Source organism: Opisthorchis viverrini (genome assembly GCF_000715545.1).
Source record: "Opisthorchis viverrini unplaced genomic scaffold opera_v5_98, whole genome shotgun sequence".
NCBI classification, from domain to species: Eukaryota; Metazoa; Platyhelminthes; class Trematoda; order Opisthorchiida; family Opisthorchiidae; genus Opisthorchis; species Opisthorchis viverrini.
The window spans coordinates 1,434,746-1,462,016 of NW_008751755.1; the positions used below are offsets into that span (position 1 = coordinate 1,434,746).

Here is a 27,271-nt window from a genome sequence, read left to right on the forward strand (position 1 = left end):
CCGAGAAGCCTGGCCCGCTCGAGGTTGGCCCAGAATTCGGGACGATTGTCGGTCCGACATCAAGACGAGATCTGATTGGTCAACAATCTGGACCCAACAGCCAGTCATGCCCCAGTTTTGGCCAAATGCCGGTTGCCAAATGCGCATACAGAACGCGTCAGAAATTCCTGAAAATATCGTTACAACACATGCTCATACGTACTCGATGCCGTTTATGTTTGCTAGCTTCAGTAGACATCACAACTGTAGTCGACATAACCTACGGTGGCTAACTGTAGTAACTGCCAGGCCCGTACACATGCTTGTAGCTAACCATTATGCCCCGGCAACACATAATAGACTACGAGCGATCAACGGTCGTCATCACCTGTCAAACTGCAATCACCACCCATTTTGATAGCGCACTCCCAACTTCTACTCTTGGTTGTACCATCTCGAACTCTCCCTCCATTACCCAAAACAATCAGCTGTCGCTCATCTCGACTACTTAGCGTAACTGCTATTCGCGACGCAGGCTATGAGGCCCACGGGACAAGGATTCTGAAACGGAAAATGGGCAAGCAATTAACCTTCGGGAACAGCATTTGAGCATCTGGATGTAAATGAATTTTATTTGTTTGCTTACCTAGTGGTTCATAATTCCCATTACCGAGATGAGGGATAAACGTATAGTCGTTGCGGATTGATATGGGTTCATTGGTTCGGCATTTGAGGCATTCGAGTTACAATCACACGAATTCCTCGTCATCACGGGATTCGAAAGCAAGGTCTACAAAGCGTATGTTAAAAAATTAGGCCTCAAATTACCGGTCTGCATCAACTCCGAAATTGGACAAAACAGTTTTCTTGCGACTGTCTTACGGGGCAGACTCGGCTTGTCCGCCATGGACCGATCAGGATCAACATCAAAGCGAGCTCTTTTAGCTGACCGGTAGGTAGACTGACCGGCAAAAAATGGGAATATTTTAACTGATACATGTGCACTCACCTGGTGGATGCGCCTGATGTTTTTCTCCACACAGCGGGCAGGGCTCATTGCAGCAGCAATAACGGTGATATGGAAGTCATCACGTTGACACCACCAATCAGCAGGGTCAGTTGGATGACATGTCATCTAAGAAATCGACTAAAATGTAAACAACGACCTATCTAACAAGGTGGGTCGACATTTGACGCGATAGTTACGCACATCCTTGTTAGTGAGACCTTTCCAAAGTGGTCGGCGACGTACTGGCGAATCTCCGATGACGGAGCACCATATTTCAAAAGGGTACAATACTCCTTTAATTCATCATTTGTCCGTCATCGGTTAATGAAGAGCATGTCAAAAATAAACTTGCTACGTGGATAGTTGTGCTCCAGGTAGTAGGGAGTAACTCTCAAGCAGTCATGTTACCGGCGAACGTACAACCTTGTCGGGACAATCAACACAACGTGTGCTACCGCTTACAAACAATCAACCATGAACTTACTAGTTACGACGAATTCCATGGCTTTGGCTTCGTCTGCAGGGATGTCTGCTGCAACGGTGGAAGGCTTTTTCATACAAAAGTAGCGATTTGCTGCCCTTTTTGGAGTTTATGCGGACGAAAACAATGAAATGTTCCGCCCGGTACTCTTTCAAAGCGACCTGAAACGCACTGAATGAGAAAAAACGTTGACGAGCCAAATTCTCCACAAAATCATCCTCCGCATTCACGTGCTCAGCCATAGCATCCAGTAAAATATGTATATCGCGTGCCCTGAATATCGTGGGGATTGAGTAGGCTGAACAACTTTCAAAAAACCTGCGGCCGTCGGGCAAGATCTCATACGCCCGAAAAATTACCATCAAATGTTAAAACTTCATGTTAGGGCTTCCCTCCTTCGAAACACGGTTTCAGAGAAATTTTGGGTGTGCTTCTAGCCGCCGGCGAATTACACATACCAACCATCGCGTCTAGAAGGTGGAGGGAGCGCAGCATCACAAAATTAGCCTGCGTGCCCTGGCGATCCGGAACTACATCTTGGTGGGAAAAGCTAAACGTGCAGAAGTATCTGAGGCAAAGATCTTCTAACTCGGTGGAATGAATAAAAGGATTTCCATTAATTGTGAAATTATCAGCCGAGGAGGAGCAGCGGCGGGAAGTTTTACAAGATTTAATGAAGGATGAGCCTAAGCCAGAATCGTTTCCGCAGTGAGTCAGTCTTGCTTGATCTGGTGAAAGGTAAGGGCTTGTGCAGAGTGTAGAAATGCATACGCGATTTTTACATCGTGTACGAAGAGGGAGACTTAACCCTGGGATGTGGCGCCGATGGCGTTGTTGTGCGGTAAGAATAGGACGTAGCCTAGCACGCTTGCCTGAACGACTCTACTATTTCTGGGTAGCGGAGTCCCCGATTCGCGCTGTTTGCGTCCTGTCAGTAGTTAGGAGGCTTAAAAATGAAATAAGGTTCCGATGATGCCAATGGTACCAATTTTATGTAGCAAAGAAATACGTGGTCCTGATCAGAGGCATTTTGCATATGCAGGTAAAATGTTACAGTGAAGTATCCAGCATTGCAAGCTGCTCTGATGGTCTCAAAGAAGTGAAGCGGGCAGGCACTAGCGGATCTTTGAGAAAGGAATTCACACTGCCGTTTATCTGTGGTACTGGTAGCCAGGAGGAACTTTTTAAACGGACCTCTGACCAGATGCTCTCATTGGAATGGAGGTACGGTGGATTCTCCTATGTAGGTGGCGGGAGTATGCCTGGATCCAGATCTGAAGTGCGGGTGAATTATGGATTTGTTTTACTGGGAGGAGACGGTTAAGTAATTTGTAAAGTGCGGGAAAAGATTTAGTGCGAGGTCTCGGGGTGGAAGGCCGTCGGCCGTCGGCACAATGGAGTCCTTAATCTTTGGAAGAGGGGGACAAGCAACAGCCAGGGAGATGCCTACGTTACTGAGAGTCCGGTGGTAACCCTTACCGTTGGGTGTTTGGAGATGCGCAGCAGATGGTATGGGTTTGGAGTTTGGAGGAACGGGTGAGTGGCAGCCGGGTGATTAAGCGTTCAGATGGCCTGCAGTATTGACAGGATCAGTAATGTGGCCACTATCTTTGAAATGCAAAAGAGCAATTGAGCGGGTGTGTGGGATACAGTGCTTACGGAACAGTCAACTTGGTAATTTGGAATAGGAAGGAGCTCTGAAATGGTGTTCGTGAGATACCCGTAAGGATTCTCAGTCAGTGAAAATTTTATTAATAAAAATTAGTAATGAGAAAGCCTGAGGTTTGCGATATTTCCTGCTAGCCCGGCGTAATTAGGCATCCAAGGTTTTTATTAACTTATCGTGCCTGGGATAGCGGATTGAAAAAAATTTACAGGAGTAACAAGATGAAGAGCAGTCAATAAGCTTTGGTAAAAGAGTGTCACAGACGCGGTGTTTGTCGAGAGGAAAAAGTCGTCCAAATCCTAAGAAGCCAGCGTGGACGAAAAAGCTTGGAAAATACCCAGAGAGGAGGTGAAACGGGGATGGGCCCAGGGGAATAGGTAGGCCATAGCTGAAGGCCGCAAGAAACGGCGTAGTGATCATTTCCTGGGAAGCACGAACCAACTGAAACTTTAACCAAATGACCATCGTTGGAGAATGTTAGTTCTAGGATGTGCAAGCTGCGAGTGGGGCTACGTAAAACTTGAAACCACTCATCCACGCTAAGTTGGGCACGCAGCGCGTCGTAATGGGCCTGTCCGTAGTCGGAGAACATGTAATATCTGGCAGGTTGAAGTCACCCAGCAGGATTTAAACAAATGAGAAAGACATATGCAGTGGAAAAAATGCTAGAAAAGTTTGCAATAGAGGCGGCGGGGGTGATTGTAGATGGATAAATCCTATTAGTACAGGTCGTTCGGTCTGTTCTGTAGATATTCAGGTAGTCTCTGGAATCCATTGTAGTAAAGGATGATCAAAGGGGTTTGCGCGAAGTTCTGCCTTGAAATAGATGGCACAGCCCTCGCCCCTTGAATTGTTCCTGTAGGAGCGGCAAATATCATAACTAAGAATTGAGATGGCCATGTCAGGTGTTTCATCCGTGAGCCATGTTTCAGTCACACAGATCTTACCTGGTGGTGCAGTGGCACTAATTGCTAGGAGACTAAGGATTTTGGGTGACAAGGAGCTGGCATTGACAGCATTATTGACAAGCGCATTGGTGAGTAAACGGTACTAAGAATGGCCTTTTTAACCTATCTCACGGTGGCGTTTGGTACTGGATGGGCTTGGTACTTGAAGGTGGGGTAACGTGAAGCATGGTTCAGTATCCGGGGTGGGGTATTCACTAATGGTGATAGGTGAGTAAATTGAAGGTGAAATAAGTCTGAACCCACGGCAGGGGGTAATTTATCAGGCTTAGTATAGGGTACGAAATGACTTTGGGGGAGGGACTGCTGTTGAACGCAGAGTTGTCGGCCGTGCCATCTGCATTGTCAGGTATGGAGGGGGTAGGATACAAAAAGTGGTGGAGGCTGTGGAGGATGGGTGGCTGCCAAAAATGGTGTTCTGGTTAAACAAAAAGCAGTGGGTTGGGTAGTGGAAACCGAGGAGAGTCGGAGCTTGTCATCATTAGTTGTGGATACGAGTTTCGTCCAGGCACGTGGTTTGTTTACTTTGCCGTGCTTTTCAAAGATCATTAAGGTGGGGCCACACGTGGCTTCGACAGGGCAGTTGTCGGTCTATGCAGATTTCTAATTGTGCCTGTCGGCACTGCTGTATATGGTTCGCGCTGAACTCGGCGAATACCAGATTTCGCTTTCTGGGACCTCAAGAATTGCTGTTCCGAGATAACGTTGCCGTAGACGAATTCGTTCCGCGATGAAATACAGCAGAATTCTCTAATCAAAATGCATAAACAAGCCAAGACGATCGCGTCATCGCTCAGAGCGTTCTTTTAGGCGAAACTATCTGATGCACACGGCTAACACGGGGACGCGTCCATAATGTTCAATCAACTAGCTAGATTTAATCGACGTTCAGTTGAATGATGAGGCCGGTTGACTTCAACCAAAACTGAAAAACCGTTGTAAGCCGTGAGTGGCCTTGGGCGGTTTAGTAACTTGCCATGGTTACGGAGAGCACAAATGGAGGTGAAGAGATGGAGAAACTCAAAGTGGAGACAAACGTAGGTTTCCGCTGCAAAAGTATGGTTTACATTGAAACTGAGTTGACTCGCCATCGGAGGAAAGTTGAACGTGAAACAGTTTTGCGAGGGAGAGCTAGTGTTAATGCACAAGACCAAGTGAACATGGTAATTAAAATCCTTGAATGTGTGCAAAGAATACAGTGAAATAAAAAATACTGGTGATTCTGTCTGTAAGAGACGTCCAGCAGGTTGGACCGAACTCGTCCCAGAGGCTACTAGGGCCAAGTAGACAATTCGTTCGTACTGGGTGGCAAAGGAAAAAGTGGACGAGAAGGCACAGTCAAAGGTACGACATGAATGGTCGCATGCGTGCCATCATACTTGGTATGACAGTACCGTACTATCATTTCACTAACGTACTCCGGTTCCCGGACAGCCTCGTAACGGGCATCATTGGAGGTGAATGTGCGATTCTGTGGGCAGCGGAAATTTCGGATAGCCATGGGCCAGTTACAGTCGAATAAAGCCACTGTAAGAGCAAAGACAGTTTTGGTTCGATTGGAGATTCCCTTATATGCGAAGCGCAGACCACATGGAGTGTACACCGACCACACAGGGCTTTATCAGCTTGGGACGAGGAGGGGGTTGAACAGGATCATCGAAGCCTGGTGCGTTTGAGGAGGTATCAAATAAGATGGAGCCCACTTACAAAACAGTCCAAAGTCTATTGCAGCCGGGGTGTCGACAACAGGTGGTTGAATGATAAAAGGTAGGGGTGAATATATGCTTTGTAGGCTAGCAATCAAGGATTGGCTAAGCTTACTAACATAGTGGTACCGTATTATAGGAGGGATAAATGCAAAACAAGGTTTAAGTATTCAAACATGTTGTGGCAAGGGACAGCATACCCAGAAGGACTGTTTGATATAGAACCTTCAAGATCATGCATTATTTTGTCTGAAATTTACTGCTTGAGCTGGATTGTACCACAATTTGGTATGGATGGTGAGTGTAAAAGAAAGGGCCACCAGCCCATAGAGCACTGCTATCAGCCGCAATCAACAAGCTGTGCATGGCGAAAAAGCCTATAGTCGCTAGCGTTCGATGGTATTGTCGGAGGATTGCGAACTTCAATTTATCTTGTTTCTATTTATTGCATATGACTGTTCTGGAGAGCACTAAAGGAGACCGTTTGTCAGGTTTGGCTGAAAAAAGTCGGATCTGATGCAGCGCAGCCCCAAATACCCCCCCAAATGAGCACAAGAAAGCACTTCAACGTAAGCCATGGGCATCCTAGAGAATCAACAGGGCGTCCCATGTGTATTTTGTAGTTTCTTTTGCGGACCGGGGGCCGGTTTTTCATCATCCGTAGCGTAAGGTGATATCTGATAATTGAGATATCCTGGGAATGTCCAAACCAGTGACTAGAGGCAAACAATGACCGAGCTCTTGAATGGATTTCCTGTATTAAAGGCCAGGGTTAGAAATACTGACGATGGGATATGTATTCGTCTAACAGGAGGCCTGCCCGGCTTATGAACGCGCCATGGTGCAATGTAACAATACGACATTTTTCGCAGGGCTTGTCAAACCACATCCTGAGGTTTTCATCCCCTGCATATGCTGCGCGTTCCACAAGATGAAAAATGACCAAGCGGCTTGTGCATCAATAAAGTACTCCAGCAAGCAGACTTTCATTCCGGTCGGGTGGAAGCCAGACCTGGGAAACAGTTTGATCGATTTGGACAAGCAAGTTGCAAACAGCCAATGATAAAGGCAGCTCCCACAGGGGGCAAGCGAATTGGCAGCTGCCAATGGGACATAGTGAGTAGGATGGAGATATTCAGAGCTGGTGAAATGCGGCCAAACGGCGCCAGAGTGTTGGGTTGAGTTATCACGTTAAATGGAAGCACATTGCGATATTGTATGGGTATGTTTATTGGACTGTGGATCCTTACAGAAATTTCATACATCGCGCAGCATCAGACAGACTATATTCTCCCGGCGGCTTATGCGCTTTATTAGTGGAAAAAGGTGACTTCGGTTTGATTTATGGTACAGTAGCTTGAAGCAAGTCAAGGAAATAACAGGGTATAATACCGGGGTCCTTCACTAGTTCATCGATTGAATCATTATGACACTCAAATACACATGGGATCCGATTCGTAGAGGATATCGGGGGTAGTTGGGTTATACGAAAGGTGGTTTCAAGAGTAAGGAAAATTATACACGGTCTGCGAAAAGTGTGATGGTGTGTGGTTTTCAGGGGCTTTTCGGGGAGACTTTTAAATGCAAACTTAGTAAACTAGGCATAAGTAATGGCGTGGTTTTGTACGAGCTGAAGGGCTCACTAAGTGGTTACTGGAGCTACGGAATCTGGATTACATAACGTGGAAGTGAATCACCTTTTGGCCTAGCCTCTGCTATAAAGGAATTTTAATGTAGGATACACGGATTCAGCCCAAAGTGTCTGAGCAACAGTAGGTGAACGTCCGAAAGCTGACGCTGTACGCTTTTAAGTGCTTTCAAGTGCCGCCCGCATTCGTGCGGCTAAGTTGTCCACGACAAAGGTCTTCACTTGATGCTCCTCGACCGTCATTCCCCTGAACCAGGCAAACAGCTTCCGCATAGCGGCAAACTGTTCCCGTTCAACGAAGGCGCACACAACCGGACGTCAGCTACTCATGCCATCGGTGATCAGGGAGGTTAGGATCTTTTATCTACAGGTTAGATATTCGTCACCTTATAAAGATTGGTGCAGAAGGTTATGCACAAAATCCGCATAGGTCCTGCAGCCGAGCGGGGACGCGCGCTAACTAGGCTGGATTCTCGGCCTCCATAGACAAAACGCACTACATAGCCGGTTAGGTGCTAACTGTCTGTTAACAGCGAATTCACGCAGCATACTAGCTTCTTTGGATTCCTTAATTTTCCGTTGGTTTTGCTAGCCGCCTGCTAGGCTGCTCGCTACGCTCACAAATAACACATAACTATCCGTCACACATTCCTTTAACTTCTTCTCAAATGTAGTGAAGAGTGAGAACCGGACTGCTCTAAATTACCTAACAAATCTATCTGAAGCAATTTCGGCCGTAGCACTGCAAGTTCAACTCCGAATGCGCGCTAATAGTTAAGAATAGAAAGTACTTAGAGGAAACCGCGTTAAAACAAAAGCTGGATGAGAGTATATATATCCAGTATTTATCCAGCAATATATAACATTTCTACAGAATAATTTTTACTTCGCCTGCAAAGTTTTTCCAGAAGACATTATTTTCTAGCAAAACATTAAATCAGTCGACAGCTCCCCGGAGTACGTGGTAAACACAAACGGAAAATATCAGTTTAAAATAATGCAGGTTAATGACTTTTTGGGGGCGAATGTGCAGAGGAATGCTACACTTTAACGCAAATTTTTCTACGCCCTGCGAATATAGGATAGGGTAACTCAATAATATAGTTGGTTTGGTATTGTGTGCTCAAGTTGACAAAACTAAAATCTTTAAGAATATCCAATGAGCTCTTGAAACCGGGATAACAGTATCCGGGATTCTGAAAAAATACTTCTAACCGTTGGTTTCGCAGAGTTCATTCATTGTTTGTTTGTTCCACTCTTCGGCTTGAATACGGAGGCAACGCGGGTGTTTGGTTCTACCGAGTGCTCATCGTAAACATCTGATTTTTCTTGTTGCGGGTTTCTGAAATCACCCATATTTCCGTCGCGGAGCATACCATGGGCGATTCTCTATTCCAGGAAAACGTTGGCCACCAAGATGACGATTACGACTATCTGATCAAGCTACTTGCGCTCGGTAGGTTGAGTTATTTGTATCACAGATGTCAACACATACACGAGCAACCATAATGACAGTTACATTTTCGCGAACTGTGAGTACAGTGAAGTGGCTGCCAAGAATGTATTTAAGGCATGCGGCAATCACCTTGTGTGAGTTCGTATTTCTCCAGGAAAAAGCTTCGACAACCTCCTATCTTGGCATCGGTAGCAGACAGAAAAATAGGCGATGGGAGAATCATGCGAGGGTTACCGATGTAAAGAGGAACTTTCAGCACTTGGGTTCTGCAGCCCTCAGTTGTCAATGGTGAACTTCAGATGAAGGTTTGCGTTTCTTGAATTCGCAACTTGACTCTGGTCGCGGCTAGGTTGTCAGTTTCCCACTTCAGGGTTGCGCGTATAGGGTCAAAATAACTTTGTTCACCAACTCCAGCGGCTTTCATTAGTTCATTGGTACCGAGCTACTAGAAACGTAGAGCCACGTTGATGACGATCGGTCTAAGGCTAAATGGAAATGCGAAAAAGCTATCACAATTATTTGTGATATCTCGATGCACTGTACGTACGTTCATTGTGTTGGCTGTGGAACCGAACTGATTGAACTCAACGGCTGTCTGCCAATGCCATGGGGGTCAAGTCGGTAGCAAGCCTAAAAAAAAGCCGTACCAACACCTGTCTTCTACAATGCACCCTGGAGAGAGATAGAGACGGCTTTCGTCGCAGGAGTTAGCCGAAATGTATTCCGGCTGACCTGAGCAACTGGCCAGAAGTTCGTAGTCCTTAAGAAATGCAAACTGCAAAAGTCTCATGTTCAAGAAGGACGCACGAAGGGGAATTAGCTTGATCTCCGTTGTAAGTAGACTTTGCGTCGTCTTACGAAGGCGCCTGAGTCGGAACCCGAGAACAGTAGTAGGAGTTGTGTGAACCGCATCCTCGCACTCCGTCAATTATCAAACCAACGCCATGCCTATATGCACCCCCACAATATTTGTGATCCTTCGGTTCAAGAGTAAGTTTGATTTGAACATGTTTCTGAGAATTTCAGAGGCAACAGCGAAGGTTGTGAAACGCCATAGGGGTTTCAGAACGTCCATTAGCTCTGACGTTGAAAGATGAAGTCGACGTACGAATCTCAAAGACCAGAAGCTTATTTACCAATTAGCGTCACGTGGCACCATATAGACGTACAACTATCTCAAAGAACACGTGTATTTGACTGCAGTGTGGACTGTGTTGTTGTAGGGTTGCGAGACTTAGACGCTTCGGGCGGCGAGTTTTCGACCACCGATACCTCAGAACTATAGCTGGAGTCGGTCGGGGCCAACGAATTCGGAATAAATTGTTTAAGAGACGGGTTCTTCGTGAAGTGGAGGACATTTCCCTCAAAGAATGCATCCAGCACCGTAAGGTTGCTGGGCCATGAGTTACGCATGTTGAGTTATCATCTGCCTTGACGAGTGCTATTTTCCGTGTGAGGGAAACGTAGATGTGGGCAGAATTTAACATGGCAGAAGGGACTGAAGAAAGTTACGACAAATTTTGAGCGCTTTTGTTACTGCTGGACTTCCAAAATGGAGTCCACGTTCCCTCCCTGTGCTTGATTGGAGATAATGGGCGATACAGTGGCTAAACAACGTCTATGGCGCTCTGGTTGGCAATCTCTACTCAGATTGTGTGGCCGAGTGCTGGAGGTGTAGGCGCCTCGGATGCTTGCGGTAGGCTAACCATGGCTCCACTCCCGCCTGCCCGATTTCTCTCTTGTATGAGGCTTGAATAAAATAAATTGATAGGGTTGTATGGCATTGAAACACCAGTGTTTTCCTACCTTGTTGCTGCAGGTGATGATAATAATAGTCATAATAATAATACTAAAAGCTGGTCAAACTCTACATTTGGGCTGGTTAGACTACGTACTTCATATATTTGCCTCATAGAACCGTCTTCGCCCATCCATGTGTCGGATGGAGATAACCTGTGGACAGGACTTGTTCTCAATCTTATTCTCCTTATTCTGGGTGAACGAAGCTGTAGCATCTTGAGCCACTGTACTTCGGTACTCGGTTTTTCAGCCGGAAAGCTGAACAGCTGAGCTTAAAAACCCTGTTGTCTTTGGATGCACCGGAGAAACAGAAAAATCTACTGATCTGATTTTCAGGAAGGGACATTTGCGTGCGGTACAAATAACCACTTTTGCCTGACCCATGGTTGTGTTACCGACAGACACATGATCAAGTTGTTTATCAACTCTTGTTGGAAAGCACACGCTGCCAAAGAAACCCAATGGTGTGACGGTCACTGGCATTGATAGGCCGGCCTAAGTGTGGGCTTAGTGCTTAAGAGGAAGCACTGGGGAATAACTAAATCAGAACATACTGTGATCAAGCATCCATCTAAGTTTCCAGTTTTTTTCACGCAGCGAAATAACAGGATATTTATATTCTGCCGACATTTTCCACCTAAGTGATCCCATGCAACACGCGCGACGCTTTTTCACATCCAAAATGATTCAGTGTTCTTCTTGCAAAGATTTCTCACACAATGACGAAGATCCTCCACGATGGTAAAAATGTATAAGCGCTCCAGGATATTGTGGCTCCAAGCTTAGCGGTATCCGGCTGTGAAAGGCTCTTGGTGAGTGATTCATTTTGGATGGCTGTTTCGTGAAGTCATGGGGATCGTCTTATACATGCATAAGGAATAGTTGGCTGAACTATTGTAGACGAAATGAGCTAGCTGTTTATTTAATGAAAAGCAGTCCTCTTCTTCTGCCACCATCTGACAACAAAGTCCTTTACGTTCCGCGAGTCATTTGCTCAAAGGGAATGTGTGTACCGTTAACCTGGGTTTAAACTCCTGATGAAGGTCCATTTTCCTGGGTTGTTCCTTGAACGCATGAGTGCAACTACATCTTGAACCAAACTTAACCACGTTTTGACATACGCCACTTCCACCTTTGTCCGCGCAGGTGACAGCAACGTTGGAAAAACCAGCCTTTGGTTCCAATACACAGATAACGTATTCAATCCGCGATTCACATCAACTGTAGGTGTCGATTTCAGACAGAAGCGGATTGTTCGTGAAAGCCGCGATGCCGATGGACTGTTGGGACCAAAGCAACGCCTCCATTTACAGTTGTGGGATACAGCTGGCCAAGAGCGGTAAGTCCGTCAGTGACATCCTTGATACTCCTTTCGTATATCCGTATTTCTATTGCTCTTATCTAGGCTTGTGCAACCTGGAACCATCCCAGCCCTCGGGCTTCCTTCGAGATGTACAGCAACTTTGCGTTGAAAGAGTGCAGGGGACAGTCTTGGTTAAGATAACGGACTTGATCAAAATACGAGTTGATATTCTTCAACTGAGTGTGTTGCGTAAAGGCCTCCCCATGATTCAATCGCCATGGTATTCTTGATATAGCATCATGCTAATATGGTCGCTATTGGAGGGTTTTCTTCAACCCTAAAAGTTGTATTGTTCACAATGAGAGTTAGTTACTGTTATTTTTCATCGTATTTCCAGCCCATCGGTCTGCAGGGCTTTTAAGGTGCACTGAAGACTTCTGGGTATCTGAGCACCGATCTACACATCTGTGCTGCTCTGTTCTTAGAAGTGTTTATGATCGTTGATAACACACCTCCTCGAATCATCGGTGAACGAAACTGTTGCAGCTAGAACCACTGTATGACAAGTACTCGGTTTTTACAGCTAACAGTGTTGATGATATACCATTATTTCAGTACCTTGTGTCCTCGATAAGTTAGTTAACGGAATTCCTATCATGAGAGAAAGTAGGAGGAACTAGCTTAACACAACGACTGTCGGATTCCTTCACAAGTGTCTCAGGCAATGGATAGAAACTGAGGATGACGAGGGCCTCTGATCTTTGGTGATCGATGGGAGGTTTCTTTCCGTGAGGTGAACAGATGATTAATCGGGCTGGCAATATTAGTCGGCTGGGTAGATCAGAGAAACTTCCGGGTCATTGTTGGTGCTATGCATTCCCAGGAGCCGTGCTAGTCTTCGGTGCTTTAACGGTTAATAAACGGTGGTTTATGCTCAGAACTTTGATAGGTTATGAATTGCAGCTGTGCATGTGCTGGAGTCGCTAGTTCAACGAACAGCCAGTCAGTTCTCCATGATATGCAGTGTTGCGAATTCGGCTGAACAATGCTGATACCGAAACATCCCTCAGTTTGCAGTCAACGATTAAATGCTTGAACGGACAGCAAGTGATTTCTACCATTTTGTTAACACTTTGTTACCATTTGTTACTATCATGTTAAACAAGCTAACCCAGCTAACCTAGGGAAGCCTCACCTGAGGGGAAATACATCCCTGCATGTGCTATTACGGGTGATGAGATAAAGCATGTCCAAGTATAAAAGCAAGTAGGTGGTATGCAGCTTGTGTGGTGTTACATGCTGAAGCCTCCCATATTAAATGCTATAAGACATCACTTTAGCGTAACGTGCACTTGTAGGACCCGAGGCGTTTTCAATTTTGGGGTACTGACTGTTACGGATAGAGTCTTGATCCTGATTGTGTGCGAGAGCACGATGAGATTGTATAGACTGAATGGCACTTTATTTGTCTAAGAATAGACGTGCATAAGCTGAAAGTAATGACAACGTATGTTTAATACAAATACGCAAAGAATAGTCATGACACTGAAGTATCAGGACGTGGATGGCGTTTGGTGGCGCCAACGCGTTCGCAGTGAAATAATAAGAAGACGGTCTGCAGCAACAATTTCAGCTGCGAGGGCTTTTCAGCATCAATAGCTGCTGTGTGTCAGGCGTGTGCTGCACTTACCCACTGAAATGAGTACCGTTCTTCGTAACCCCACAACTGCACAAACTAGGAAATGGAGAACATGTGACTTGGTAATGTAGCTACCCAGTCACCCACACTTGACTGTTCAGCCCACAGTCGCTCACTGGATCACGAGACTTGTCTTTTTTCATACTCGCAAACTACGTCACATTAAGGTGACTCATCGGACATCGATTGTCGATACCGTCTAGTGAGCGTAGCAACAACTCATGTGCTAACACACCCACGTACAAGCAAACGGGCCTACATGTAGAGAAACCGAACACAGTCGACACACAGACCCCTGCGCTCGCAGGGAGCAGGAAGTCAACCTCTCCACAAATCCACGGACAGTTATGGAACACGTGTAGCAGTCGCACTGCAGAGAAAAACACGTTCCCGCCGTCCGGACTTTCACCAAGGAACTCTCACAGACGATAAGTTCCTTTTTTGACTTGCTCCCATTTCGCATTGCATTTAATTTTATACGTGTTGCAACCCACCACTGTCAACTATACTAAAAATTTTTATCAGTGCATATACCTTCTGAATTGTGTTATGGCCATCATCATCAGTGCACTAATAGTAGAAAGATGTGAAGGAATTCGCGTATGCCTTAGGGCCATAATGCCGTTCCATTTCGGGATGAATTTCCCGTGGTCCTCCGTGTTTCGGCCCGGAGACTTTGCAGCCCGACCATCCGGTGTTGGTGACATTTTCGTTCTCAGACTAAATGTCATCACTGCGGTCAAAGTAGTACACCACTGATAAGTACTGGTAAACAACCAGTCCCAGTAAACTGTAAAGAGAAAAGAGACTAATGGAGCGAGATATACTCATTTGCAAACAAAGTTGGTTTTGCGAGAGCCTTACCTCGAACCTAGCTGAATCTCTTGTTCATGGCGTTTTGAAGCAACTGAATGTGCTGCAACTTGGTTTATTTTACTGATTTCGAGCAATTTGGGTTCAAATAGAACATCAGGTTGACGGAAACTCGGGGACTGCGTCTACCAGACGATCTCCAAGGAAAGCAAAACCGGTTGTGGGCTGTCGAGGGATTTTCGGCAACCTTATGAGTAGTGTATTGTGACTAATGGGGGTCGGGGGTGAGATGGCTCAAATGGTTAGAGCGCGAATTTACTGACCGGAAGGTCCGTGGTCTGAGCCCGACCTCTGCCTCTGGACTTCCCTGGTCTAGGCTTGGGCAACCTGGCAGTATCCCAGTCATCGTGCTCCCTTTGGGTGACATGGCAGCTAGTCACCGGAAGGGTGTTACTACTGAGAGATTTTAAAAAAAATTTTCTAATGGGGGCCAAGTGCAAAGGAATATTTCGTATTTACGAAAGGGATTAAAACATTTCTGATGGTATTGATGTAAACCTATCGGTTATCTTATCCGACCCTCCCTAGTTCATTTTACCCAACTTCCTCTGTGAGCCTTGCCCAAAGCAACTCTAGTGCACACGGGTAAACCAACTAGCTAGTGAGTTGGGTTAGGAAGTGATAGGATGCTCGCCCTTGGGATAGTAAGATTCCCCTCAACCAGGATGGCACAAAGACCGCGCAGTCTTCATTTTGACTGTAATTGCTTTCACTTCGCACTGAGATACCGTAGTTCGTCCGCAGCAAGTATTTTGCCAACATCAGTTTGGAATGAGGTGGGAGGTGGTTCAGTGGTCAGAACGCGAATTTACTGAAGTGAAGGTCCGTGGTTCGAATTCGACCTCTGTGTCTCGACTTCTATCTAGTTTTGGACAGCCTGGCAGTATCCTGACAGCCCTTGTGCTTCCTTCGTGTGACATGGCAGCATCGAAAGGGTGTTACAGCTGAACAGTTATTATTATTATTATTACTATTAGTTTTGAATCAAATGCTCTGCTTTCTTTGGCTGGCGATGGATGGGCAGTTAGTACATGTCCTAGCCACCTTAATCTGTTAAATTGTGTTTGGCACTTTACCAACTGATTCACTTGCTGTTTTGTTGCGAATATGCCGAAGAATTAACTTTTCATGGGTTCCAAATGCAGTATGTTTGATGGGGACAGTTGACTGAAGCCTCAGTTTGGGGATCAATACTGGAGCAACCGGCCTCGCCAGCTGCAGATTCGCTTGGACAGCATCGTCCAAAACCCGTACTTAAACTTTGTATTCGGCCTTTGAAAATACAATGTCTATTGATAAGCTATCTAGAGTACACACTAGAGCAGTTGACTGGCCTATTCGCTTGAGAATTTGCGAACCGATGGTTGAGTGGCGGCATGTAATTGTTCACTTTCAAGGCTGCCTGACAAACGTGCCCAGAACTGGGATATGCCGCACTGACAGTTTTTCGCTCATTCGCCCTTGTGCAGCGATCAGCTTGACCCGGTTAATTACACCACGGGATTGCCGACGTGGCATAAGGCACTTTTGTAAGGGTATTACCTGGTTGTTTGTGGTTTGGGATACAATTAAAGGCGCTCAAATCTAGCCGAGGAAATGGTTATTAGGGTTCTCAACTGACTCGAAACTATCACATGACAGCGGTGGTTTCGCAACTTTTAGGGAGCACGTCGCCCTTAACAACCAGGATGTCAAATCTGCTGGTAAACCTGGTAGATGTTTTCCTACCCTGTTTTCCATTTTTTGTCCCTTTGAAATTCACTTTATGTCTGCGGGACAGTAGAGCATGGAGTCTACTCCTGTAGTCGCGTTAATTGCTTTGTATAGCTCGGTATGTGCAATAGTTGCGGTTTATGAGGGCAGCAATAGGTATTCTATTCTTCAAGCTAATACCTATTCGGCGTCAAAGCATCCCAACAGTACCAGTGTAACGGTGATACTGCTGATGGGAGGGCATGCGAGTAGTATGTTTTCTCGTAAATCCGCTTTGCGTCTCTTGAAAAGTGAGATCTATCACGGAATTTGTGGAGTCGCTTTGTAGAACTTGCTTGAATTTGAGCAACAGTCAATGAATGTCCAGAAAAGTTCAGGAAGACGAGGTCAAGGAGAAGATGGATATTCAGTTTTTGTAAACTAGATGCATATGAGGATTCTGCATCCCTGTCCAATGGCCTGTAACTGTTCAGTTGGTGTTTATGTAATAAACAACTAAGCAGCAAAGGCCTTCTTCCTTTCACCCGGGCAGTTGATATTGTTACTGTTTCTCACGATAATGCAGCCTGCTCAGATCTGTCTTATTTGCGAGAGCGTTGCTTTGTCTGTGGTCACGGTCAATAAATCTCAGATAGATTCGGGTATGCTGATCAGCTGCAACTCTACGTGAATAAAGTGATTGTTTTAATTTAATTCCTCACGCTCAGATGGCAGTGAGAATCCCTTCAACGTCGTGGATATCTAGGTGACTGTGAATGAATGAGGCACGCGAAAATGTTTGGAGTAGTTGCTTATTTGGAACTTCAGAAACAAGAGTTGGCCGGTTCAGGATTCGGATAGTACTGTGGGTCAATAGCTAAGGCTACAATTAAGGTTCTGAAGCACTAACGAAATGGAAATGAATTTTAAAGCTTTTGGAAACAAAATCTGCTCTTCCACATTCCAAAACGACTAAATAGTATTAGTTTGGAAGCGTTCTGAGATTAAAAGTACATTAGTGTATGGATGACAATTCACAAATTCCATTTGTTTTGAGGCTTAAAATTTTCACGGGGTACCAAATACGTCAAGGGACTTACTGCCTTTTGTACAGGAGAATAGCAACACGAGCAGCGTAGTTGTGGTCCACATTTGATTGTTTAGCAAGGCCTGTGTAGTAATATATTTATACGAGAATGACCATTACTTTCTATGGTAGGGTTGCAACTGGCTAAATGGAAAGAGGGTGCATACTAAGATTCAGTCAGTATTTTATTGGCTTCCTTGTTTTTCTCGCTTACTTAATAGTGTGTTCTACTGTTGAATGTGTTCTGTATTGCAACATTTTTTCCACAAGTGTGCCACAAGAGGTATGCGACTTTTTTCAGTTTGTGGTCATTCACACAATAAGCGTTGATATTATGAATTTTGACTGGGACAATACACACGTTCATCTACACATATTCATGGCATTTGTGTTCTAATGTTGTCAGTCTGTTGTGAGAGTGCCACTTCATTTTTATACTTATTCAACAATGGAAAGATAATCACAGTATTTTCTAACTGGATTTTGCTCGAAACAACACTAGTTCTGTGTTTCCAACCCGTCACTGAACTGCAAGTTTGACATGGTGATGCAGTTGCTTCTTTGCTTCAGTTATCTCGTTCTCCTACCAACTCTTTTTGTAAAACTGCTTGAGAAACGTAATTTTTCTCAGGTGTTTGATTTCGTTGTGACTTTTGATTCGTACTGTTAATCATAGCTCGTCCGGAAGGCGATCGTCGTCCGCTGATCTGTAAGGCCCCGTAATTCTTTTCACTTCTGCTGGTCGCTGTATAGAGGCCAATTACCGACCTTGTCGTCTGTGTCAATTGTTTAAGCACCACGGGATGCTGTAGCGGGCTAACTTTTCAAGTTAATTTTTTTCCACGTCATAATTGTCTTTACACAGATTCGCGTGGTTATGCCACAATGAAATAGCCTTGATGAAGATGATCACGAGCTTGTTAGATCAAAAGCTGTTATTCTTTGATGTTTAACAGCTGGTATTTCGTGCGTGTATTGGTCGGCCTGATTGACCTTCATTTATCCATCTTTTACTGGGTGATGAAGCACTCTGTCTCTCTGGTTAGGAGAATGCCAACCACTGAGCACGTCCAATGCCAACATGATATTGACACAAACCCGCTATGTCTGGTTCGAATGCGACTTTGTATAGCATACGCGTGTGCAGAACAACCTTCTTTCCTGCCATGTATTGCTCAGATCTACCCCTTCCGCTGAATTCTCTCCCCCGCGCTTCGGTTAATGAAATCCTTTGATGCTTCAAAGTTTATGTCATTTTGGTATCTTCACTATCGCGCGACCGTTCGTAATTATTTCTGTTCTATTTGCCACTCAGCTACCGCAGCCTGTGTTCTGTATTTCTCCGGGATGCTATGGGCTTTCTTCTGGTATTCGACTTGACCAATGAAAAAAGTCTGTACAATTGCCGGGAGTGGATGGATCTGTTATGTCAGCATGCTTACTGTGACCGTCCAGACGTCGTTCTTGTCGGAAACAAATTTGATCTTACCTCAGAACGTCAGGTCCCCCTGTCCATGGCGACAGCAATGGCTCGAGAGCTGAAGTGAGTTTGGATTTTTTCGCCTCATCGCAAGAGTATCTATACGTCATACATCTCGGTGTTGTTTCACACCAGTAGTCGATAGAACCCTTCCGCAACCCTGTTTCAACATTACCATATAACTAACCAGAATGTTTTGATTCCCACACCCTACAGGCATCAACCCACTTTACGTACAACTAAATACCATTAACATCCATAGCTTGCTGCTCGCTGAGAAACCGCGATTTTTTGGCAACAAGAGCAAACGTAATTAGTGCACTCCACTTCTCTAGTGTGTTCTGGTGCTTTGGGAGTGCATTTTTCGGGTTCGTTTGTTGCAGAGTACCTTGATTGTTGTGCACTCACTGAATTTCTGCCAACTATCTCCACTCTCATTGTTGTTTTCTTTCTGGACGATACTTAGCACGACCGTATGAGTTTATTACTTCGAAACTGCAGGTGTCAAATGTATTTGTAACTTTTTTCTCCAGCGTAGGCCAGTTTCCACCCAAACACGCCCACTCCTGGTTTAATTTGCTCGACTGATCAGTTAAGAACGCAACCTGTAACTCCTTCATTGACCTGCTGTCTGTTTAGGCTTTATAGTGCACACGATGCTATCACACCCACACTGTTTTTTCAGATATCGGTTCAGTCTACAGTCTTCGTATTTGAAGTCACTCCACTCGAGCTTACATAATTACATAATTACTAAGGTACTCAATCCCCCATTGCTCTTACCTGACCTACCTTGAGAGTTTGAACCACTAATAAGACCAATACAAATTAAACCAGCGCTGTGGACGCAATAAGAGTAATGCTCGGGGAAGTATTTGTTTTGATCGGTAATTTTCATATTGTCGATCGTGCGCGGTGCTCACCAGTGAGTTACATTCACGTCTAGAGGTTACATTTTCAAACCACTAGAGGATGACGGACTTGATTAAGGTAAATGTTTGTCTGCAAAGGCGTCAGACTAGGTGGTATGAATATCACGCAGAAGTTAGACTAATTTGGAACAGTAGTTAATACTTCTGTGACTCTGTCAGTACTGCGTGAACATATTGAAGCGAACAGTGAGGTAGGCAGGAAAGCGCATCTAGAACTGACCGAAACTTTATCTTATCACACGAATGCATGGAAGTGGAAGAGCTCTCGGTTATGTTAAGTGAGCATGAATCCGACACAATCTACCTGGTATTTAAGATGCACGAAATAAAAAAATACCGGTGCTGTATGCAGTTCACAGGTACGATACTAAACTGGGGCGAGTTTTATTCCATTGAGAGCCAGGAATAGAAAGAAGTCATTTCGCGATAAGAGCACTCTCCCGGCTACTGGAATTTGCGTTCGATTACAACTCAAGGACCCTGTTTTTTGTCTGCATTGTGTGACTGGGTTTTTATTCAATTAGTTCAAGTTGAGGGATCCATCTGGCTGAACTTTTTACTGGCATGACTGGTATTTCTAGTGACTGATATCACCGTGGCGGCTCGGACTGCTTGGGACGCAAATACATGCACGAGCAAAAGGTCGTTTAGCGATACTGAGTGTTACTGGCAAACTCGCACGCTATAACCTGTTGTCCATTATCGAGAACCGGATTTCTCGGGGTTGAAATGGCAGCTAGGTACCGAAAGGGCGTCACAGCTGAGTGACTACGTTTCATGCTTTTGTGTGGCCTGCTTCTGCCCTAAGCTTTCCGACCACGTACTCCCAGGCGTTTAACAGGCTTGTGAATTTAACCATTTTGTTGTTAGTGTGAGGAGATTTCGGAGTTTCCATTCGGGGATTCGCCCTGTAAGTGAAGCTAGCCCATGCCGAAAAGCCTATAAGCGCTGTAAAACTGTTCCCTTCTCACTGGGAATGGTCAGTCGTGTGCATCTGACGAAACAGCACAGAGTTTCGAGCCCATGATCCCTCGTTTCGTAGTTGACAACCTAACCGTCCGTTCATGAGCTCCTGATCAGAAGTGTGTTTAGCGCATACTTAAAAAGGGTGTAGCACCCTCATCATTCAACCACGGGTCGTACATCAGACGGTCGTACATCAGAAACTGAGTGCGTTTTCCAGTGCCGACTTCACAAAAGTTTCCTTCTGAGCTACTTGTAGTTTGTTGGTAGTGTGATAGGATTTGGGAATTTAGAAGGTTGGAAATGAGTCCTTATTTGCTCAGTTCTGTGCTCTGTCTTACCAAATCTATCTATTCGTATTCCGGTCACGAAGATACTGAACCCTAATCGTGATGCAACAGTTTGCGTACCTCTTCGGTTGAGCTATGCTGAAGCGGCAGCCGCCTTTGCTGGCTGAACCATGTTCGTAAGGAAGTGGTATGTAAGCGAGTGCTTGGTGGTGAATCAGAATTACCAGAGCAGCAAGCAAAACTCAGCCGTTTAAAGTGGTTAGGACAGTGACTGCATATATATACTACTTACCGGAGAAAGTGGTTTCCAGTTGCAACCTCTTGTTGGTGATGGACCTATCGGAAACAGGTGGTGACTTGGCTCAACGACGGCGACTACCGTCAGCTTAAGTGCTGTGGGATCTTCCTGGTTCGGGTTAACTTGATTCTCCTTGCATGTAGTTAGAAACTCTACAAGATATTGCACGTAACCCATCCCAGTGAGAAGGATGCTGTCACCTCTTATTCGGACTGTCCAGCTAAAGTTTGTCGTTATATGGTGGGTTCTTCTCTAGTAAAATTAGAAAAGCATGTTTGGTCGATTCCATCGGTGGTGTCTCACTTCGCCTTGCTGCTCACGTTCGTTTATCTCGTTCCAAAACCTGGTCGCCTTGTTTTTGGTGGTTTTCTACAAACTATTTGTTATACTCCCCCAGGGGCAAAATGGTCGAATTGGTTAGAGCGCGAATTTACTGACCTGAATGTCCGTGGTTTGAACCCGACCTCTGCCTCATGACTTCCCCTGTCTAGCCTTGGGCAACCTGACAGTATCGCAGACCTCGTGCTTCCTTCGGGTAGCATGACAGCTAGACACCAAAAGGGTGTTAAAGCTGAATGATTTTTTGTACACTCCCCCACCTTTCTTTCCTAGACGTTCTTTATCATGATTATATCGCATTTAAGCATGATGATGAGGATGACTCCGCGTAGTCTACGTACTACTCAGACTGTGAATATCTGTGAGCCAGAGGAATTTCTGCATCAATCTGTGCGGAATGGAAGTACCAACCGAGCGTAGCAACAATTTGGAGTCTAATGCGCGTCTACCGAACAGAAATGTGAGGTTCCTTTTTTCCGCACGTGAGTGCTCGTCTAAACTGTATTCAGAAGCGTCTAGTGACTGGCGATGACTTCGTGATCAGTCCCAGCTATTTTCCAACTACGCCGGTTATCATTTATAGTTTGGTTTGTGCCACATGCATCCGACCACTTTCACTGCGATCACCCTGGTGATAGGGGCATCCATTTGTCTGTCAGAACGCGTCCCGACTATCGCCCAAACTTCCCAGCTTCCCCCATGGCCTGGCTACCTTAGGAATGATGGACAAACACGACGGGAACTTCGTAGGCTAAATGAATTGTGTTTGCACGATTGTTCAGAAAACTAGACGGGAGCCCCTTATCGTATCAAGTCAAGTCAGGCCAGGACACTGAGCTGTGATATGAAACCACCCAGTGTGCTTGACGGAATGAGGCCTACTGGTGACTGTCCACTGCCGGCGTAGAAAGATGTGTCGCGAGTTGATTTAATATTATCATCAGAGGAACATCATTGTTAGGTAAACCCTCAGCCGTTGTCAGTTTTCCTATCTCATTTGACTTGCTCACTTGGCAGTTATATGATTGATGTATGGGTAGTGTAGGCAAGCTTGTTTTTGTGTGATAGTTTGTTCAGCGGTTCATGTGTTCCAGCTTGTCTTATTTCTAATGGAGGACGTAAGTGATAAGTTTTCTCATCTAGGCCACCAACGATTGGTTGTTATTCTCTCTTGTCGGTTCCTAAATGTTGCATGCACATGTATTCCTACTTGGTTTCTGAGATACTGTGGAGCATAGTTATGACACGCTGATTGCCAATGACACGGTGTGTGTGTGTGTGTGCGTATGGGAACGTTTGTAGAAACAAGCCGATGCACAGAGTGAAATCAAGTGAATGAAGTCTTTTTAAACTAGGAGTGCCCTAGTTGAATGCGACTACTACCCTTTTCACTATACCACCAAATCCTTTTGGTTTTACGTGTAAATGCTGAACCAGGGAGATCAGACTCTGGAAACCATGAATCTGTTCACCCCTGCCTATCCATCAGACCACCCTTGCATAGTGAAAACTATCGCAAGCGTATAAAATTACATCATATCTTGGTGAGTGCGAGCGACAGCACGTCGTGTTTAATTTCTCTCGGCATCGCTAGGTATGTACATCTGTTGGGTAGACCCATACTTGGCATGGATGCCTTTGTACATCGTGCAGCTGCTTCTGAATAACATTACCGGATAACGGATGTTAGTTCAAGGAGATGGCATTCAGATGGGCTCAGTCTCTCATCCATGGTTGCACAACTAAACCAAGATTAAGAAGCTCACACACTGTCGTGCTTTCCTGTTCCCAGGAGAAACTATCTGTTCCTGGTGTAAGGTAGATTAACGCCCTATCATCGTATTTTAATTCATTTGGGCAGGACAAACCAAAGGCCAACAAGTTTTTGAAAAACAGTAGGCTGCACAACCGCTTCTCAAAAATGACGCATTTTGGTGCCAAAGAGGAACGACTGCATAAGAATATAAAATCCTCGTATAGATGTAAGACACTACTCACAAGGTTGTTGAAAACTCTTGGACACTCCACGACCGGTTTTGCCGTTCTTGGGGCCCATCAGTTGGGCATGATCTCCGAGTTCTCGTCAACCTTATGTTTTGTGTGAAACCAAACTGCACGGAATTCGAATTCATTTGCATACCAGTTCGGTTTTCACGGGAGACTCTCCTGGGTCCCAGCTAAATCTCTCGTTTTTCACAGTGTTCTTCAGCGATATGCGTTGCGCCGGACCGCCTCAGGCTTCGGTACGAGATTCGAGATATCGCAGTACGTCTTATAGATGTGGTACAGTACTGACAATACACTACATCATAAAGGCTGTTCAGTGTAGTTACTGACCTCTAGGGGTTCTCTGTTTGCAAGATTGACTGTATTATGATCGTACCATATATTACAGTTCAGACATTCTGCGTACGGCTTGCGCGGATTCGGAGCACCTCCGTCTCACAGTCAATGGGACTCAACTCAGTAGTGATACACAAATTCAAACTACGTCTGTATGCTAGATAGTCGTTGGGAGCAGTGTCTTTCGTAGAAAGTTGCAGTGTACCGATGTTTTCGCGTTCTCCTCAGCGTAACGCCACCCTACATTTACGTTTTAGCTTACTTGTGTAGTGAATACACATTAGGTTATGTTGTAGGTCGGTGGATTTATCTGATTCCACTATCGTCTTCTGTATGATGTAGTAGGTGTGTGCTTCGGTTGATGCATACTGCGTTGTTTTTCGGAAGCGCTGGAATCTGTCGGTTCTAATGATTCTGGGTGGGTTGCTTGTTTACGGCTAAACCTGCAAACTGTATCTGCGAACTAAGTATGCATTTGAATAATGGATGATTTTTTTCACTTACGTTCTGATTTGCCCGCTAAGTCACTCATATCACTGAACGTGGAATGCACAATATGAGTTGTTCCATGTTGTTTGAGGTTAATCAGATGAGCCTAGCAACAAATCTGATTCAACTTAATGCACTGAAGGGAGGGAGAAGTCCACGTGGAAGCAGTTAACTAAGCTGATATGTTAGTGGCATGGTATGGTGGTCGGTGGTCTTTCAGCCTTAACACCCTTTCGGTGCCTAACTGCCATGCCACCAGAAGGAAGCACGAGGGCTGGGATACTGCCAGGTCGCCCAAGCCTAGACAGGGGAAGTCGAGAGGCAGAGGTTGGGTTTGAACCACAGACCTTCCGGTCAGTAAATTCGTGCTCTAACCAGTGAGCCATTTCGCCCCCAGTGGCGTGGTAGCTACGATACCGTAGTATCTGATGAACAGGTTCATTCCTACTCCCTCGGATTCGTGAAGACTCAAAGAACCACAAGCCCTAGTTAGCGCACAGCGTGTAAGCTGTTAAGTCATACGGTCCGTTCGCTCCCACATGCAATCCGTAGATCAGTACATGTCTTTGAACTGGACTTTCAGGCCTGGAAACATTGAATGTGTTGGTAATTCTAAAGTTATTTGTTTCCGCCATGGCATTCGGACCGTCAGTGTCGGCCCACCGGTGCTTTTTCTTGGCTGGTTACTTTTTGCTGCAACGGACAGCCTATTCGGGGCTGGTTTTATGAGGATGCGCTGGGGCACACATCTTTGATTCAGTTGTTCGGCCTACTTAGTTACTGAAAGGAGGAGGGAGTTGTCCTGATGTGCTCCGATTCTCGGAACGAAGTTGAAAGGGATCGTATATCAGATACATCGCCTGTTACCCAGTTACTACTCTGAAACTCGTAGGTTCGAATGTTTTGAGGTATTTGTGCGATCCTGTGCCAAGGCCGTGATCTCAAAGCAAGGAACTGGTTAATTAGCCTAAACGCACGATCTAGATGTCCTATGTGACAGGTAACGTGAAGTCTAATTCACCAACCGACGGTCAGTCATAATTGCGGCGAAACCGAATTCTACGAACTTCACCTGCGTTTCTCCAGTAGTCGCAATTGGGCAGTGAACAATATATTGAATTGGACTTGGGCAGACAGTATAGATAAGTAGACCTTGGTTCTATAGGAAATTAACAGTAAATCCTGAGGGGAATTAAAGAAAGACTTACGGCTAGATTGAACAACACAGGATGGCACACGAAGAGCAGTGTGCCATCGGACAAATTAAACGGGAAAATTGTTGTTCAGTTCAAAGTGAGACAAGTTTTCAACGACAAGCCCAGAAATAAATGTAAACAAATCGTCTATAGAAAAAACAGTTGAAACAGAGTCAACTTCGTATAAAATAGAACGGTTCAGTCTTGAAACTTGAGCAGTCACGGAAGGGTGATGAATTAGCCTGAGGAATAGGGAAACAAATAATTACTAACAGTATTCGTGAGATACGTACTGAGGGCGATTCTCAATAAGGATGGAGTGCTTTTCAGCTTCTCGACACGGATTCACTTGCAGGATAAGCTTTTAGTTGAAACTTACATGACTCTAAAATTTCCCGATTGTTTCACCTTGTGCACTGCAAGTCCGAGTGGAAGCGGATTTTCAGCAGTTGGTAACATGCTTTTCAAAAATACAAAACAACGATATTTTTATGTTTCACTCAGTGTCTACGCAGTGTTTTATATTAGACCTAATTTTGCTTCATTCTCAGTTGTTTTGTATCATTTATCGCCGTTTGATCGATATACTCTCCATATTTGCAGTGTGCCCTACATTGAAACCAGCGCTGCTACTGGATATCAGGTTGCCGCTGCAGTCGACCTCCTATTGGATGCCGTTATGAACAAGGTGGAGGCCTCGTTGATCAAATCTCGCATACATAATTCAACAGCGGACGCTGTAAATTTATCTAAACGGCCAAACAAAGGCTCAAGTTGTGCATGCTAGTCCGTTTGTGGTGCTGTTTCCCGGTCCGTTCGTTCTCACGTCTGTTTCTTAGGATGGTGAGTTCCCGTCTATTCCGGTTTTGAGGGTACCGCTTTCCATCCTCTTCTACTGGGGATTGTGCGGTTCAAATTCTCCGGCTACTTTTTTTTTTAGCTTTTCTGTTCAGTTAAGGTAACATGACATACTTGGTGTTGTGTAGTTGTAAGATTCATCAAATTTGTATTCACATACTCTAGTTTTAATAACCCCTTGACCGGCGCGATCCACACACAAGTCTCACCCTTAGCAAAGCTCATCGGTGGTGCAAATCCTTGCTATATGGAAGTCTCAACACCAGTCATCGTGCGTGTGCGTCGACTATACGTTTGCTTTACACGTCCGGATTGGCACGTCTGAACGAAAATTTCTCAACCAATCCAGGTTTTGACGTCCAGTCCTCATTACCTTAGGATCGATCACCTTTCTCCGGAAACCTATTTCATGCTTGCGTCTTCGGAAATAATCAACTTTAGGCATCTCCTGTATCCTCTGTCGGACTCGGAGTTGCCAGGCATGGTGTAATGTCCGAGTTATCATTCCACCTCTGGTCTGCCGTTGCGTAATTGGGACGTGATAGGCGTATGAGCATAAGATAAATTAAACCACGAGATCATAGGCATCATCATCATCATCGTTGGGACGTGGCGTATGAGCATAAGATAAATTAAACCACGAGATCATAGGCATCATCATCATCATCGACAGCATGACATCAGTGTTCAACCAACACGCTTCACTGCTGTACAACCAT

General features: G+C 45.2%; 1 protein-coding gene across 1 annotated transcript in view; it reads left to right on the top strand.

Moving 5' to 3' along the window:
- Nucleotides 1–8,733: 8,733 nt before the first annotated feature.
- T265_05333 (hypothetical protein) overlaps nt 8,734–27,271 on the top strand; it is a gene marked incomplete at both ends in the record, with an annotated part of 34,005 nt that continues 15,467 nt past the window's right edge. Inside the window, 4 exons of the mRNA XM_009170316.1 lie at nt 8,734–8,910; nt 11,857–12,049; nt 18,680–18,907; nt 26,298–26,537. Of these exons, the coding sequence (XP_009168580.1) occupies nt 8,832–8,910; nt 11,857–12,049; nt 18,680–18,907; nt 26,298–26,481 (684 nt within the window). The remainder of the gene's footprint in view (nt 8,911–11,856; nt 12,050–18,679; nt 18,908–26,297; nt 26,538–27,271) is intronic.